At 34.0% G+C, this 18,046-nt stretch overlaps 1 protein-coding gene across 14 annotated transcripts in view; it reads right to left on the reverse strand.

Moving 5' to 3' along the window:
• DMD (dystrophin) overlaps positions 1-18,046 on the reverse strand; it is a 1,205,254-nt gene that overhangs the window by 753,578 nt on the left and 433,630 nt on the right. For 11 of the 14 annotated variants that reach the window (XM_061453343.1, XM_061453349.1, XM_061453344.1 and 8 more), the window contains exons 8-9: positions 16,779-16,960; positions 15,695-15,817 (exon numbers count right to left, since the gene is read on the reverse strand). In XM_061453343.1, coding sequence (XP_061309327.1) covers positions 15,695-15,817; positions 16,779-16,960 — 305 coding nt within the window. The remainder of the gene's footprint in view (positions 1-15,694; positions 15,818-16,778; positions 16,961-18,046) is intronic. The other 3 variants (XM_061453346.1, XM_061453348.1, XM_061453362.1) reach the window with 1 other exon arrangement.

Raw genomic sequence — 18,046 nt, forward strand, 5'->3', positions numbered from 1 at the left:
AACAGGTGAGTAAGACTAAGGATACAATGATTCCAAAGATCTATGATGACCTCTGTTATCTATTTGTTTGAAAATTCTCCACCTTAAAATCCTTCTTGCTCTAGATCTGATACAGAATATTGTCTCGTGTATACCAAGTGTTCAACTAAGCACACACTAAAAAATAATTTTCTGAGGAATGACTACTGGGTCTAATTTTCCCTTGTTATGTTGACCAGAAAATTTTACCTTTCTCTCATTCAACTGTGTTGAAAAATCTTGGACTCATGATCTTCACTGACAAAATGGTGCAACTAACTACTGATCCATTATAGTAACTCTTGACAAAGTGTAGAGAAAACCAAACACTAACATAAACAGAAACAAAAACTTTTTTGGCAGGTATTCCAAAGTATTTCCGCGTTCAAAAAATGTCCATTTTCTGACATAAGAAAATCAGAAAGTGGCTAAAGGAAGTATAACCAAAGGACTTCGTAGAATGCTGTCAGCAATCATTCTATTTAGTAGAAAGAGGGAACAACAACTTTTCTACTTTCTCTCAAATCTTAGAGCATTACTGCCAGCACAGAGTTCAGATCAATGAAGCTGAAGAACGGTATCATTGTGTTTGAAGTTTTGAAGTTAAAGAAAAAGAAGAAAACACTCTTTTACGGACAGTGCAATTCAATAATTCTCAACTCCTGAGGCATAATAAAGTCACTAGATCATTATGCTTCTCTTTTCCCACGCATTTTAGGGAAAAGAAAAAGTAAAACATACAGAATAATCAGTATCTTGTTATTCTGAAGTGCATTGAGCATGCAGAGTATTTGCATTCAGATTTGACAGTGACATAGGCAGGGACCCCTGGTATCACCAAATGAATTAAACCAGTTCATCCTCACTGATTTCATTGATAAAATCAAGCTGTAGTTATACACTTTCTAAATTGTGGTAAATTTCCTTCTGCATCTTTAAGCACATTCTCATTAACAAGCCAGAGTAGAGCAATGGCCACCTTGATCTGAATCTACTTAAGCAGAGAATAACCATACTGTAAAAAGTCTACAAATATAAAAAATGTGCCTTAGAGTCACAGTTTGTTTTGACTTGAGAAAATACATATATTTTAAAATCTGCTGTTATACTCCATCCTCACTAATTCGGTCAGTGCTGTTAGCTCTCTGAAAGATAACTATCCATCATTTCTCATCCTGCATATGGAATGAAAAGCAACTACTGAGATCAGCAGAAATTCAGACTGTTGGCTAAGCTGTACATAGAACAGCAAACACTAAGCTAAATATTCACATTTGGAAGTGGACAACTACTAACCTAATGCCTATGCTACACACTTTGTATTAAAAGGCAAAACTAAACAAAAAAGTGTCTCAAAGTAATATTCATTGACATAAAGATTATTCACCTCATAATATAAACCAAATTTAAATATGCAGATCCTACAGCACCGAGAATAACGCACACTGATATAATCCACATAACACACACAAAAAAAAACCTCTGAATTTTATAAAGTATAATGGTAGGCAAATATGTTTAAATAAAAAACAAAAAAACAAATAAACAAACAACCCACACACACACACACAAAAAAAAAAAACACACAAAAAACCTAAACAAAAACAAAAAGCAAAAATAATAAAACCCAAAACCAAACACAAAAAACAACAAAACCAAATAACAAAAAAAAAAAACCACACCTCCTGTGATTTTTCTGATTTCTGAATTTATATGAAACCTTTTCAGAATTCCTAAAGTAGTAAGAAAATATAGAATCTGAAGGTATTGCATATACTACATTATATTAATAACCACAGAGTTATTAATATAAGTTGTGATGGCTATTTCTAACCATAATTTTTAAGAGAATGGAAAGCAATTAGGATATGCTACAGTGTCATGGCTTAAACCCAGTCAGGTAACTCGTTCACTCACTCCCCCCCTTCTTTCCCTTCCCCTATTCCTGGAGGGACAGAGAGGAGAATCAAAAAGAATGCAACTCCCACGGGTCGAGATAAAAACAGTTTAGTAACTAAGGTATAATACAAATCACTACTGCTACCACCAATAATAACAATGATAAAGGAAATAACAAGGGAAGAGAATACATCACCTCACCACCAGCCAACCGATAACTCGCCCTCACCCCAGCCCGACCAAGCACTGACCCCGCAGTCTCCCAGCCCTTCCGGCTAACTCCCAGTTACATCCTGGGCATGACGTGCTGTGGTATGGAATACCTCTTTGGTCAGTTTGGGTCACGTGTCCTGTCTCTGCTTCCTCCCGGCTTCCCCTCCTCCCTGGCAGAGCGTGAGGCTCACAAAGTCCTTGGCCAAACCAAAACATCCTTGTTATCAGCCCTGTTCCGGAGCTGAAAGTCAAAACACTGCACTACACCAGCTACCAAGAAGGAGAAAAATGACTGCTACTGCTGAACCCAGGACATACAGTTAAATTCTTATAGCCATATATTGCTAGGAAGGCTATACTTAGGAAAAAAAAAAAAATTTAAATATGCATGCAGTTTCTTGAATCAAACGATATTATTAGGAATATTTTTTTATGACTAAAAATCTCAAAAATGATAAGGTACAGTCAAAGCAAAACAGTTACAGAGCATAATCTATTGAAAAGCAATGCACGTATAATGATACAAATGTTAAGGGTAAAAAATACATGTAAAATTCAGATATTTGATGAAGACTGAATCACATCTAGCTAGGAATCTGTGAACCAGTCAGATCACAGAATGCTCTGAGAAATACACAGCCATTTTTGCATGGAAAATAGTCCTGGTGGTTACTATGGACTGACACAGTAGAAAAAAAAGTGCTCTGGATCCATATGTTGTCCTCCAGAATATCTGTTGTTCTTTGCTGCTGCACATGGAAGAATTGTATCTAGATGAAAAGATGTGAATTTGAATTTTTACACACTTCATCTTCTGCTGGAGTGAGGTGGCTAGGGTGTGGGGGCTGGAAGACTCCAAGGACTCTTAAGCTTTAATTTGAAGTATAAAGAGAGAAAATAAAAAGCTTCAAACCTTCAGAAGCCTGGAAAAAAGAGATATGCCTGGCAGCTCTATGAATTAATTCACAGAGTCTAAACCATGAGCTCCTTCAGGGTAAGAAAGTGAGGGGAAGAAGTGTTCTTCACCTACTATTGCGTTAAGTTCCTAAATGGAGAAGAAGGATTGGATATGTTATTAAATTCTCCAAGAATGTTTTTATTACTGCTTCTGAGTTTTAAAAATTTGTTGGGCAGTTTTAGAAAGTAGTTTTGCAGTAAAGATTTAGGGATCATTCCAACACTTTTATATTTTCTTCCTTCAGAAACTGCCTGTCTCACTGGAAAAGACGCAGAATCTCACTCTAGAAATTTAGAGCTTTAAAACTCAAAAGACGTAACATTTTAATTTATTTTTTTTTTTAGTAAAGGCAAATTTAAGTCCAGAGTAATTTTCTCATTTTGAAAATCCCCTTTGCAAGACTACAGCCTTAGAAAGTAGCATGCATTATTCACCCTCTAACTATGCCTCCTGTCAGGTATGACTGATACCACTGCTTATTTTTTCAGTTCGAGTTTCTCATTACAAAATCACATTTTATGTGTCTTTAAAATTGCTAAATTATACCTGTTAAAATGCTAAATGATAAAATGTTATTTGCAATAATCAGGACTATGTTTTCATAACAGATAATGTCAGATAGCATAGTTAGTAACTTGTAATAAAACTAAGGAAATATATTGGTCGGACTGCAATTACACTGTTAACTATTTCCTTCTTCTAAATGAGGCTGGCATTTTAACTTTATTAATTATTTCAAAGCTTCCTTTTGAATGTAAACATCTTGGATAAGAAAGATGGTCTTTTAGCTACTCACACAAAAATCCACCCAGGTTTGGCCTTAACATAAATCTGAAAAATTGCAGGTTTTGCTCGCTCAGTTGAGACAACAGATTTTTAGTACCAGAATTTATCAGTGGTTCCATTTGTACTGCAGATATTTCCACCTGGATGAATTGACCTGTCCTTGCAACTGCAGTTGTGAGATGCAGTAGATTATTAGTTCATTAAAAATCAGTAGACCTTAGGCAATGTGCATGTTGAGAGAGAAAAAAAAAGCCAGATCCAGGCAGTATGGATGAAAGTACATTACAAAGGAAAGAAAATGTTGAAACTATTGACAAGAAAGGGGTAAAAGAAAATTAATCTTTTCAACGACTGTATTAGGTACAATTGGTACAAATGAAGACTGAAAAAAAAAAAAAACAACTCATTGGTAATAAATGAAAATTTTGCACCTTCGGACCTGAAGTGTAGAAGTTGGCTTATGTCAACTGAAAGTAAGTGAAAAAATGGAACCAACTGGGTTGTGAAAGAGACTAAAGACTGGGAACTGCAAGGACAGGTAGGATAGTCTTAAGATTTAAGAGACAGGAACAAAGGCTGCCAGCTACATGGAATGATCAAATTTTCTAAGAATTTAAAAACTATTTCATTCTACATACATAGTCAAGTAAGTCAGTGGTTCACATAAAGATTTTTTACTTAGCTTGTTTTCTTCAACACACCTGTACTTGGAAGAAATACCAAAGCATGTTTTGGTTAGTAGCTGCTTGACCCTTTTTTCCAGAAAATGTATCAAAACATGCTGGTTTCATTAACTCTCTTGGGAAGTTTTTCAGCGCACGTATATTTAAGGGTTTAATTATATTGAGGGTTTTGTTCTGACTATAACATGTATTGCTGTTTGAAGTATTACTGCTGACAAGACACACAGTACTTGCCTCTCAAAGGAAGGCACATCCTATTCCAGCAATTAAGAATCATAGCTCCAAACAGTAATGTTACCTGATGTTGATGTATAAATCAGCTGACTGTGACTGGAACTACTTTTCACGATATACTTACAACAAAATTACTATTTCTTCCTATTGAAATGCCTCAACTTTTGCTTTTCTGATCCAAGAACAAGGCACATTTTAATGGGACATATATTTCAGGTGCTGTCATGTCATGCAGTAGACTGAGGTCATTTGTTCTCTATGTAACACATATGAGTATTCTGCACATACAGAAAAGGTGAAATTTTCAAAACAGGATAAATTTTCAGTAACTCAAACCATTCTATGACTCATACAAGGCCTTGTTCTCTCCCCTTGCAGTTATCAGTTAAAAATGTTGTAATTCCAAGTACTAATTCTATTATAACGTTACACTTCCACTATATTTTAGATATAGATATTAAATATAGATATATTTATGCCTTTTTTTCTTTACCTATAGATATAAATATTTTATGGATAAAGGAAAAAAGGCAGACTAACCTCTATTCTACCATCTTTAGCCAAAAGTAATAATCCTCTATTGCAGAGCACAACAAAAAACAGTCAACCACTTGCAGTGATGCTGACTAAATTTTGCTAGTGGAAAGTCTAAGAAGAATTCCTTGCTCTTCAGAATTTCTACATGTAAAGCAGTTTTATAGTTTTGTCCTTGATAGCCAATAAAGCTGATGATTATAAAATTCACAAATGCAACAGAACAACATCCTCTTTTTGCTTACAGTTCAGTCAATAGCTACTGTCTGGAACTTTTCTGAGTTGTGTCTTGGCTAGGGGAATTACAGCTTAATTAAAAAAGAATTAAAAAAGGTCACATGCTGCAGCCTCCCAGCAGTCTTTATAAGAAGTCTTACCATAATTACCATTGCAAACACATCATCAACTCAACACATCAGCAAATCAACACAAGAGTTTTGCTTAATTAAGGGAGAAATATGGTCCATGATATGATACTCACTAGAGCTACCACTACATTATCATGTTCCCCAAACAAACAAAATTCAGTAGTTTTAACATTAACCTGTTCAGGGAGATAAATGAAGGTTCATGAAATAATAATGCTGGCGACAGCAGCCATCCACATCTGCATATGCAGAATCCAAATGAAGGGAAAATAAATAGTAATTTGAAAGAAAAAATATTGTCTCTGTGCTGAAATACTCCTTGGAGAGAACTATTTGCTAAAGCTGAGCGATGAACTTCGATAAAAAAGCAGCAAAAATCAAAAAGAGGTCTAATTCACATATGTGATCATAATTAATGGTTGGAATAAAGGGATACCAGTTAACCAGTTAAATGCGTTGATGCACAGGAATAATAGTCTTTGCTAGTAGAAAATTGTGCTGAGTTTGTGGCCCAGAAAGGACTGTGAGGAAAAAGTTACATATAAGATTATGAAGGAGCATAAATACAACAATATCCATGGCCAAAAAAAGTAATGAAAGACAAAAATCTCATTTAGTGTACAGAATGGAAAGCAACAAGGGTCTATTTAATATGTATTTTACAATTATTGTTCAGTGTGCAAACCTAAATCCTTGTCTCATTAAACTCTAAACCTTATTTTTACCATTTGTGTTGTTTTTTGGTGATTCCTCCCTTCTTCATTAGTCCAAAAACTTCAGCAGCATTCACATATTCCCTCTATTTTACATATACTGGAATGAAAGACAAAATGTCCAATAATTCATGGTGACTGATTCATGGTGCATAACGCCTGATTTCTCGGGGTCCTATATAATAATTTAGTCCAAAGTATATCAACACAATTAAAGTCACAGTTGTAGCCAAGTGCTCAATGCTTCATTGATTTAGACCTCAACATCTCAAACACACTCAAACCCCAGGAATATCTCTGGACAACTATTTGCTCATAGTAAAACTCTGTAATTGAGGTAAAAAATATTCCTGAACAGTGCTCAACTATCACTGAACTGTTTTAGTCATGGAATTATCTTTCTGCAATGCCCTGCAGAAAGATAACACCTTTATATATAACACCTTTCACAAAAGAGTTCAGCTGCAGTGCTGACCTATGGAAGAAGAGAGATACACAATAGGTTAGTAAAGCTGTGCAGAAGGCAGGAAAGAGAGAAAGGAAAAGATGCGTAGCAACAGTTGAATTGCACATCCCTCTCCTCACTCATAGAGTTGTAGGCAATTCAGGAAGACCTTGAGATACCCTCTCTCTGCCTACCTTCTACCTTCTGCAGCAAAAAATCAGTGTCACAAAAGCAACAGCCTCCATTATCACACAGTCCAGACTTTTACAGTAGGCTCACCGAGTTCACTGAAGGATATAAGGATACCAATTCTGCAATTACAAGCTTTATCATAATAGATCTTCATAAGACACTGAATTAACAATATTCCATACAACCTGAAATCTACTGTTTCTCTACTTCTAGGCAGTTAATAATACCCATTTAACAGAGGGCAAGTCTATTTTCTTTGTGTGATTTCCATAGGTTTTTTTTTAATTATTATTTTTTCTTTTTAAAAAGTAAAGTTCCATAAAAGGAATTCCATCCCTTGGCAGTACTATATAAAATGCACAGTTCAGTTTGGAAAATAGTCACTGTCAGTTAAAAAAAAAAAATGTACAAATTCTGAACTCCATCACTGACATTTTTGAGCCACCTACTTCAAACCTTCTTTATTCCAGCTTTATTTATGTATCATCACTTACCCTTCAAGTTAGACCCATTTTTCTTGGCAGCTGATTCTAGTTTCTAAGGTCTCATATGTGTCTGTTAACATTTAAGTATACCCTGAAAGTGCAAAAATTATGATTCTGCAGAGATTTATTGCTTGGTTAAAATGAATCCTTTTCTGAAATAACAATTATTCCCAGGCTAGTTTAAAATAACTTGAAGAACACAGAGATATGAGAGCTTTTCAAGAAATGGACAGTTATTTTATAATACAGACAAAACAGTTCATTGCTTCCTAATCTGGTCTTCAGAAACAGTGCTTTGTCTGAAGCTTTTAATTCAACAAGAAGCAAATACAACCAATCTACAATGTTTTCTCAAAAGCATTACATTTTCCTGAAGTTACAAAAATTTCTATCACTCTCTGAACTTGAAGCAGAAGAGTTACACAGTCTCATGAACTGGCAGTTATTACATGGCTGTGTGCAGTAGAGACCATTCCTCAGGACAAAGTTTGCACACATGCTTTTTTGAAGCGCCTTGTTATATGGCTACATGCTTATTTGCTTAATAAGAACAGAATTAAAAAAAAAAAAGATGTAACTGAAAGCAACTCTAAGTAAAAAAATAAAAATCAGAAAAGAAAAATAAAAAAAGAGGTAATTACAAGCTACACAGGTAAAAAGCAAATTAGAACCAGAAATTGATAAGGCATATAAAATCTCCAATAAGGAAGGAATGAAAATTAAAACTTTACAGACGCTAGAAACATTTTGCATTCACTTTAGGCTAGGTTATTCTAACTGAAAAACAGTGACAAATTTGAAGAAATGGATGGAAAAGGTAAAAATGTATACATAAAGGTTGATTTTTTAATTTTTTTTTTTTTTTTAACTTGACTATCACTGTAAGGAGCTCTATCTCAAAAGAAGGAATAAACATTCTGAGTTTGATAGAGGCTCTACAAGTGGCACAATACTGATTTAAACTGAATGTGTCAGGGTGATATAATACAAATTATGGAAACATTCTCATAGGTCATTGCTGTATCACATTTTTCTTATTTCATAGTTACAGAAGCAGGAAACTGTATCCAGCTGTCTGATCTTCAAAACTGAAGTAAAAAAAAAATGAAATTAAGTAGCCAAAGAGCATTCAAATAGAATTAAAATTTCCAGGCTATTCTTTCAATCCTTTATTATAAACATACTAATATATTTCCAGTTGGTTTTACTTAATAAACCGCAACCTGTGAGCCATGTATGCAATGGACCCAGTCATTGCTGATTATGGGCCAGCAAAGTCAGCATTAAAAAAACCTGCTGTGCCTTAGAGTTTTTCAAATTACCACAAGCTTCTATGAAATGTGTAGATGATAACAATTTATAAATCATGCAAATAGTTATTAAAAAGGTGAAGATATTTCGGGCAATTTTAATTAACAAATCTGATCAACTGCACTTCTGTTGCTGAAGTTTTTCACAGAACAGATTATCTCTCAGTATATCTCACAAAAGATACCTATGCTGTAAGAGAGCTTCTGGTGGGAAAAGAAAATATCACTAATGAATGTCTAGAAAAATAGCTACAAGTAAAATTTAATTATTTGCAGTAATTAATACAGCTCGTAATCACAAATTAAAACCCATTAAATTCCAAAAAAAAGAAACAATGCTGTCTTTCCATCCTCAGGACATAAATGAAAATTATTGCTGAATTTCAACACAGAAGTCACATTAAAATAAACAGGCTGTTTTAGGAGACAGGTATGCATGCAATTCTGAAAATGAACAGATTTTCATGCCAGAGTACTACTTTCCATTAAATTTTGCTCCCTCAGATCAAAATCCAAATTACCGCACACAGAAGTACAGGCGATCAAAAAGTCCTACGCTATAAAGACCAGAAGATAAAACAGTGCAACCACAAAATTTTACCAGCTTTCTTTGCATAACTGCAACCATATACATCTTAACTGACCTGTATTCTGAATTGCATTTGACTGTATATAATTTTGTTTGTGAGAGTTAAGAAGCAAAGGCAATTAATTAACAAGCATATTATGTAAAATTTAATCCAAGACATAGCCTCAAATACATTACAGCCATAATCTATACTGTTTTCTAAAGTAAGAAAAGGAAGATAATTTTTCAGCTTATTTTAATCATTACAGCCAGCTCACTATTATTTTAGACTACTAAGACACAATAGTTCCTTCCAAGATCTTCATTAAAAACCATCTAGTCTTCACTATAAGAATATTTATCTTTTTATATATTCACACAGTACAATTTCAAAATGCCTTCTAAAGCATCAATAGCAAGAGCAATTAGCTATAAAGAGACGGATCTATAATATGACATTTTCTTTTGTGAAATAAAGACTCTGGGACAAGAGCCCATTAGTGGACATACTAATTGGTTTCAGTGAAGTTGAGGTTGAGGTCTTGGAGATTTCAAAGTATTCAGCATTACACACTATTATAGTTGAAAGGCATTATTAAAAAAGCTGGTTTTGCAAAGTCATCTGAATCTTAAATAGTTAGATTTGCTTGAATAGGCTGAATGCCACATTCATGGCTCTTATCCTTATTACATTTGAAGTTTTCCTAAATATGTTTTAGCTTCTATTAAAGAGGTTCTCCTTCAACAGAAGCCACTTCAAAGGATAAATTTTCAATTCAAAATGAAAAGCTAACAAAAAAATTTATTGCAGAAGAGGTTCAAGCGATTTAATGGAAATGAGACAAAATAATAACCAATCATCTCACAACAGCTTTTCTCCTCTTCTGAATGCAGAGCCTCAGGTTTATAAATTGGGTAATAACAATGAAGATATTAGAAATATTTTCAGTAATAACAGGAACTACCAAGAAGTATTTCTGGACATACTGAAAATCATATAGAAACACTTTGCTAAATGTTTACAAAGACAAGTAACGATAAAAGAATAGGCTAAAAAAACACTGAGGACTTATAAAGACACCAGCTCCAGCTCAGGAAATGTCTGAGCCAAAAAAAATAAATCAGTGGAGGTTGACAATACACAGATACTTCAATACTTTTATTCAGCCATACGTTTTTTCCTGTTACTACATATCCATTATTGGTCACTGCTATTGGGAACAGAATACATGGCTGGGAGAAGTTTGCTCTGATTAATTTAAACTACTCTGTTGTCACACAGACCTACTACAGAGGTTCTGAAATTCATATGGAAGTGTATGAAAGCAGAATAAAGGAAAACATAAAGGAGGAAATTAAGAAATAAGTAAAAGAAATTATCCTCAACAAAAATAATTCCACCTTTTTATAATTGAAATTGAATATCGTCACTGTTCCTTCCATTAGGAACTGTGGAGTAAAACATTGCATTGTGAATTCACATGCAAAAGATAACATTTTAGGGTCATTGAAGCACCTTAGGAAGCCTTCAGATAATTTGTTTTGTCAGGGTTTTTTTCAGCTATATATACTGCACATGCCATTTTTAAATTTTCAGCTTTTTTATTTTTAAATTTTAACAGCTTCTGACCTACAAGAGAAATATTAACCCATTATTGTTACTGCATACATAATGAATTCTTATTTATTCTCTTGCAGATATGAAATATACCCATTATTTTGAGATGATGAAACAGAAGCAACCTAAAAATAGCTAAATAAAATGTATTCTAAAGACCATTATTGCCTCATACACTTATGGTTGCAGTTCATATATAATTATACCTCACTTAACTGGCTAGAATATAAGACATGTTTCTTAAGCAAAGATGCAACTGCAGTGCAGTCATGTGTGGGGATGTGACCTGAATTTACATTCAGGTTCCATTCAGAAGGAATTTGCTTAATTAAAATCACTACTCAAATATAATTATTAAGGAGGTGGGCATGAAAGCACACTTCAAGAACAGTGAGTTATGGGGTTCTAAATTCTCATTATAGAGACAATGTATAACTGATGTGTAGCTTGCGCAGCAGCTAAATTCTTTAACAGACACTGATATCTCAAAAAAAATCAGCTTAAAAAGTATATTATAAATCTACTGTTTTGTAGCCATATTCTTCTCTATATTTGCTCTTTGTGAACACTCCCTCTTTGTCTTCCACTTTTCCCCTTTCCACTTGAGATTGGCAAAAGTTAACTTCTTAGTTCTGGAATCAGAGCTGTTTATTTTTTTTTTTTTTTTTTTTTTTAAGTTACATTCTCCTAGAAATAAATTAAATATTTTAATTCTTCAAATGAGTATCAGACTGCTGAAATGGAGCCCACACATATTTTATCAGGTACTTTCACCTGACATTCCTTACGTGGCAGAAAATAATTACAGGTGAAATTTTCCCAAGCAGTATCATACTACGTCATATCTTAAAGAAATGTACTCATATTTAATAAAACATCACAATACATGACTATAAACTCTAGGTATTAAATCACATATCCATTACAGTAGCCATCAAACATGTTCATAGAATGGGAACAAAACCAGAAACAAGACTGGACAATTAAAAAAAAATAAAATTGAGAAAATTAGGAGGCTGAATATACGTAAGTTGTTTAAAATTATTTTAAATTACATTAGTGAAGAAGAAAAATATTTTCTGAATTTAAAGGAAACAGGAGAGACAGGAAAAGACCGGAAATAACAAAACACAGCACAGCATAACAGAGAAAGCATTTACTTGGTGATATGGAGAAGATACAAGAGTGTTGTGATTAAGAATGTGAACAGGAATAAATGAGGTCAGCAAAATAACCAAGATTTTTAAGACAACAAATGCTGGAAGAAAACTGAACGCGTTCTGAAAAGGAATTGATAATTACAAGTAGATTACCTTTTCAAAAGGTAATCATACTGAAAATTCCATAGTAACTTAAAGGGTCCAGAGTGGGAAAACCTGTGCAACCATGTAGTCATTTACTGTTCTCACACCTCAATACCTTTTAGAATGGACACAATGTGTCAGAATCTATGTTTCTTGATCCTATTGTTAATCCAAACTCAAGAAGTTACTCCTTGTAAACTAATACTGAGGAACATTGCATTTCCCCTAATGGTTTCTACAAATAGCACACACTTCTGCTAGCTTATTTTCTGTGCATGTAATTAATATCGTCTTTTTTTTTTTTTTTATAAAATGCTGGTAGTAAAAAATATATGAAGTTGAATTATTCATATTGTCTGGTTAAAAAAACAAAACAAACTCTTTATAAATAATCAGTTCAACATTTGAAAATTGCAATATCAATTGGAAAAAAAAAGAAGTTTCATGAAATTATCATATATACTTCTGCCTATTGAAATGTGTGAATGCTCCATTCCTGGCAGTTTTCAAGGCCAGGTTGGACAGAGACTTGGGTTGACATGGTTTAGTGTGAGGTGTCCCTGCCCATGGCAGGGGGGTTGGAACTAGATGATCTTAAGGTTCTTCTCAACCCTAACTATTCTATGACTCTATGATTCTCACAAATCACTTTCGCTTTAAGGGACAGTGTTCTTTTCTAATAAATAGTTATTTTCTACTTCTGCTTTCAAACTTTAATAGCAGTGACATGAGAAAATATTTTCTCAAGTTGAATTAAAAAATGCATGCCTCTTACTTCAGATAATTGAAACTAAATAGTTCCTGTTGATATCATGTACCACTAGCAAAACATCTTCAGAGTTTCTTACCTCTGCTCTCTCTGTCTCCACCTTCTCCCTTTTGTGTTTTAAGGTTTTTGCTTGTTTCTGATGACAATAGAATTCCTTTTTGGAACTCCTTTCTTTATGCTCCAGAAGAAAATGATCAGAATACAGTATGAAGACAAATCAATATTACATTTGTTATATTTGTGCAAACAGATTAACTTGAGATATGTTCTCCACTGAACAAAGCACACGAAAATCATTTCAAACTAACAGACAGAAGACCTTCTCTTAAAAAGAAAGGTAGAAAAACTTTATCTACTCCTAGACCGGAGAAATATCAACCTTACATTAATGGGAGCAATACTTTAAAGTTAAAAGATTCTCTTGAACAGTAACATATAAAACATGAACTTTATTTTTATGTCTTGTTCATGCTTGGGAGGTAAACATACTTTATTTTAATATATTTTCCAAATGACTTGCAAATCACTTTGCAGAAATCATTCTACAAGTGGTACTTTTTTCTTTTAATAACTTTGAACTTATAACACAATAAGCAAAATCCGGTTTTCTACCTTTCAAAAAATGCATATTTGTTTTTGAAATTTTGCTGCCTCAGTACATCATCCACAGTTTATTTAAATTACTGGGTTTGCTCTAATGACATCACTGTCAGACAAATGAAATTTCCTTTTCCATTTTTAAGGATGTTTTACTCCATCAAAATATATGTATTATTTCTTTGCTACAGCTAAACATAGTTTGAATTATACAAATGCTTCCTGCAGAGAGTGTGGCTAAATTCCAAACACCATATTGTTTCATAATTATTTTTTATATTTTTTACGTTCTCATTTTTGTTATAGTATCTTGTGCTTTCAGGACTAGAACTTCTGAAGAAGGTTTGAACATCTAAAAAAGTGTTTGCTCCCCCCTGCCTCAATACAAATGTATTGCTCTTTTAAAAGGTATCTCTTCCTACTTCTCTCCTTAGCTCACTGTTTACCTTAGACTTACACACCCATATTAATTTCATTGCTTAGAACGTTTCTGAATCTCAGAAAATGACAAAGCAAAATTCCTTAATGCTATTGTGTATACATATAGAGAAATGCCTTTGCTGTTTAGAATGAACATGGAAAATCTATGAATGCCTTCCTTTGCATACTTCCAGTACATGCATGCACAACAAAACCACAAAGTACATGTGGCAGTATCTTAGAGTAAGAGCATTCTACACAAGCATTACAATACAGTTTCTATTGAATCAAAATCACTGGGGGAAAGAAATAAATCATCACTTTAATGATCAGTAGAGAAAAGCAATCTGGCCTTTTCAAAGGTCACTACTTCAGATAAACATACAGACCCACCTGCCATACAAATATGAACTAACAAACAGTTCACAGAATTTCCTACAGACCCTGAAAACATAAAGCTATGGTATATCACAACTCTTCATTCTTCTCAATTATCAGTATAGTATTTAAGTTACTATAGTAACTAATTTTCAGTACAGTATCAGTATAGTCAATTATACCAGTTTTAAAATACCTTGTTTAAAAGCTCCATTAATCATCAGCGCAACACATTGGATGTTAGGATAATGCAGCAGGGCTCATGCTTATGTGCACAGGATTTGTTTCCTGGAGTATTTAAATGAAGTGATTATTTGGGAAAATACCAGTCAGTTGAAAAGTAGATTTGGAAACATACTGTTGAGGTGCAGTTTTGCAATAAATTTTTAGAGGTTAGACAGAATTAACAAACAAGCCCATACTGTAATGCCAAATACATGCAGATGCCTTTTCCCCAAAGTAACGAAAGGAAAGCCTGTTGCATTACACAATATGACCTTTGCTCTCACACTTGTCAGAAATTATAAAAATCTGACTACTGAAATGCTCATTATAAGGATTGCTTGAAACAGGTTTTATTAAACAATCACAGCTATTTAAAGGTCAAAAAAAACAAACACAAAACCCTAACCTGAATGTTGGCATGATGCTATTTGTGATAAAATGACCAGCTGTTAAAAGCTAATAATCCAGGTCATATACAGAATATTCATTTTATTGTTTCCTTTCCCTTCTTTCCAACTACAGTAACCTTCTGAGAAATGTCAGCACTTATTTTCTTTAACAGATATGAGGGTTAGGAAAAGCAAGAGAAAACCAATGGTTCCTGGTTTTCTGTACTCAAACCCTAGACAGAAATATAGTAATTGGATGCCAAATATAGCTTGTGTTTGGTTTGTTCATCTAATAGTAATTTAAGACAATACTTGTGCTATTTAGAAAAAAAAAAACAAAACCAAGACTTAACGAAGCAGTTTATGATTCTAAACCAGCCATGTCTGGATGTTATTCACCCCTAACAATCAGCATAACACCTATTGCCAGCCATGCTGAAACATACAGCAAAAAGTAACCGCTTGACAGATGCTAAACGAAAACCAAACTGAAAAAGATCAAGATCAGATATAAGCAAAATGTACAAACATTTTCACTCCAAGCAAAAGTTTAATAAGGCTTTAAAAGAAATGACAGTATTGACAGACCTGTGGAGGAATCTGCCTCCTTTTTTGGTCTGGGGATGTGACATACACAGCTTGTGTATATGCGTAACTTTTGAACCGTGGTTTAGGAGAAGGTGCAGGTCTCTGGGGTATACTGACTGTGATCTATAAAGAATAAATTAGAGGTGGAAAGAACAAATATATGGATAGGAGCAGGGGTTATAGGAGTAAAGCAATGAATTTAAGTGTAACTGAAATAAAAGTAGGAAGAAGGTCATCACCAGTTGTATTTTTCAACTGTGCTGGTATTCAGCAGTCAAGATTGGGATGGTATTAAGAAAAATTCTCATTTAATCTGACCTCCTCTCCAAAAGTAAAAAACTATCAGGACTCAATACTAGCAGAATACCAATGTAAATCAAAGGTTCTTTAAAATTTACAAGCAAAGACTCAGAAGACAATCTTGCAGCACATCCTAAATAAAAGAGCCAGTACTCATCTGCTCAGTAATCTAAGAGACTGAGCATACCAAAAGCCAGATACAGATTAAGTTCAGACAAGCACACTAGGCCTAAAATCCACTAAACAATTCAGCAGACACTGTCTGATTTCAGTCAAAACCATAACTGACATAGCAAATATAAATTAATTCCAATATTACATGAACTTTTTGAGAGGTCAGCTGGTGGTCTTAAAATACAACTCAGTGTAAACAAAACGCTAAAAAAGTAAAAAAAGTTTCATGAATATGGAGAAACATCAGCTACTATTCTCTCAGAAAGGTTAAAATGTTGTTTAAATGTAAATCCTGTTTCTGTGTTCTTCCTTGTGCTCTTTCACAATCAAAACACCCAGTGCTGTAAAACAGAAGAGCAAAGCACATATTTGCTGAATACTTAGGTTTAAAACAGCCTCATGCAAGGTGAAAAGCAGTACAGAAGCACAGTTCATGAAGACAAGTACGTTTGACTTGCCTCTGATGGAGACTTCGTCCATTATGTGCTTGATTTTTTTGCCTTCCATTGGACAAATCCTGGACACCATCTAACATCAAACTTACGGGGTAGGTAAGGGAAACAACCACCTTAGGGAAGCAAGATGAAAGCAGAAAAGTGAAACAACTCACTTCTTGTGAAAAAAGCTGTTGATGATGTACTTGTATGTGCTCTTCTGTAGTGACCCTTGAGTGTCGTGGCAACATCTCCACCTCCCTGATGGCTTCCATAGTGACTTGCTGGGGCAGAACTTGGAACAGAGAAGTCACGTACATGAACACGGACTTCTTATCTGGACAGGCAGTTGCAACATCTGGAAGGCAAATTAATATGTATCATTTCAGTTTCCACGTTAGACATGAGAAATAGCCAATCACCATAATGGAAAGCTGATATATTAATGAGCAATCTATTGCCCACATGAATTCTCTAGAGACTAATTAGAACCTTAAAATCAGTTCCAAACTTACACACTAAACTTGCATACCAATGAGAAGAAGCCAAAGTTTAAAAAAGTAACTTATCTCATTGAACATGAGCTTTCCATCTTTAGTTCTTCAGTCAAAATGCACATAGTATATAATTTGACACTGTGATCCTCATGAAGCAGGACTAGACATAGGAAAAGATGTATTTTCCCATGCTATATGAATACTGCAGGTATAAAATACAAACAAGCTCATTTGCAAAGTCATGCCCTGTAAGTTCTCCTCACATCATTTAAGCATTTGAAGTGAAAATGATGAGCAGGGTGAGGATTTATAGGTTTTTGGTTTGGGTTTTTTTTTTAGCAAATGTGTTCCTACAAAACAACTACTGAGGCCAACCTCTAATACGGCTACATAGCTTTTATAGTCTACTTAGGCTCATATTCTTCATGAAGTCTATGGAACGTTTAAGGAATATGGCATTCACAGACATTACATAATAGAAAAATAACCCAAACTGCAATATCTCTATGGACTTTAGCAGCAACTACAAGAAACTTTGGGCGAACACAAAGATAATTTGAGGTTTTACACATCACCATGGTATACATCAACAGGAAAAGTGGTTTATCTGACTCAACATTTGAAATCAGTAACAATTTGTAAAAATGTAATGCTGTTTGGCAGCTCTTTGAGGTAGTTACTTTGTTGTTTCCCATTGATGTTTACCTCCTACTCAGTCTAGAGAATCAAGATGTAGAAAGACTGTTGTAAAAGATTTTTAATTCCCTAAGTGTTTTAACATGACTGCTGGCAGAAAGCCAAGAGCTATGAGATTTTACTAGCTCAAAATCAACCAATAATGCTACTTTCAGATGGCATTTCATCCTCACTTCCTATGCAGAATATATAAAGGAAGAAAGCACCTTATGTCTTATGTTAAAAGCTTCATATGTATTTCAAAATCAAGA

This window comes from Pezoporus flaviventris, unplaced genomic scaffold, assembly GCF_033815535.1.
Source record: "Pezoporus flaviventris isolate CSIRO_AGI_PZ_B2104156 unplaced genomic scaffold, CSIRO_AGI_Pfla_v1 ptg000015l, whole genome shotgun sequence".
Classification (NCBI taxonomy): Eukaryota; Metazoa; Chordata; class Aves; order Psittaciformes; family Psittacidae; genus Pezoporus; species Pezoporus flaviventris.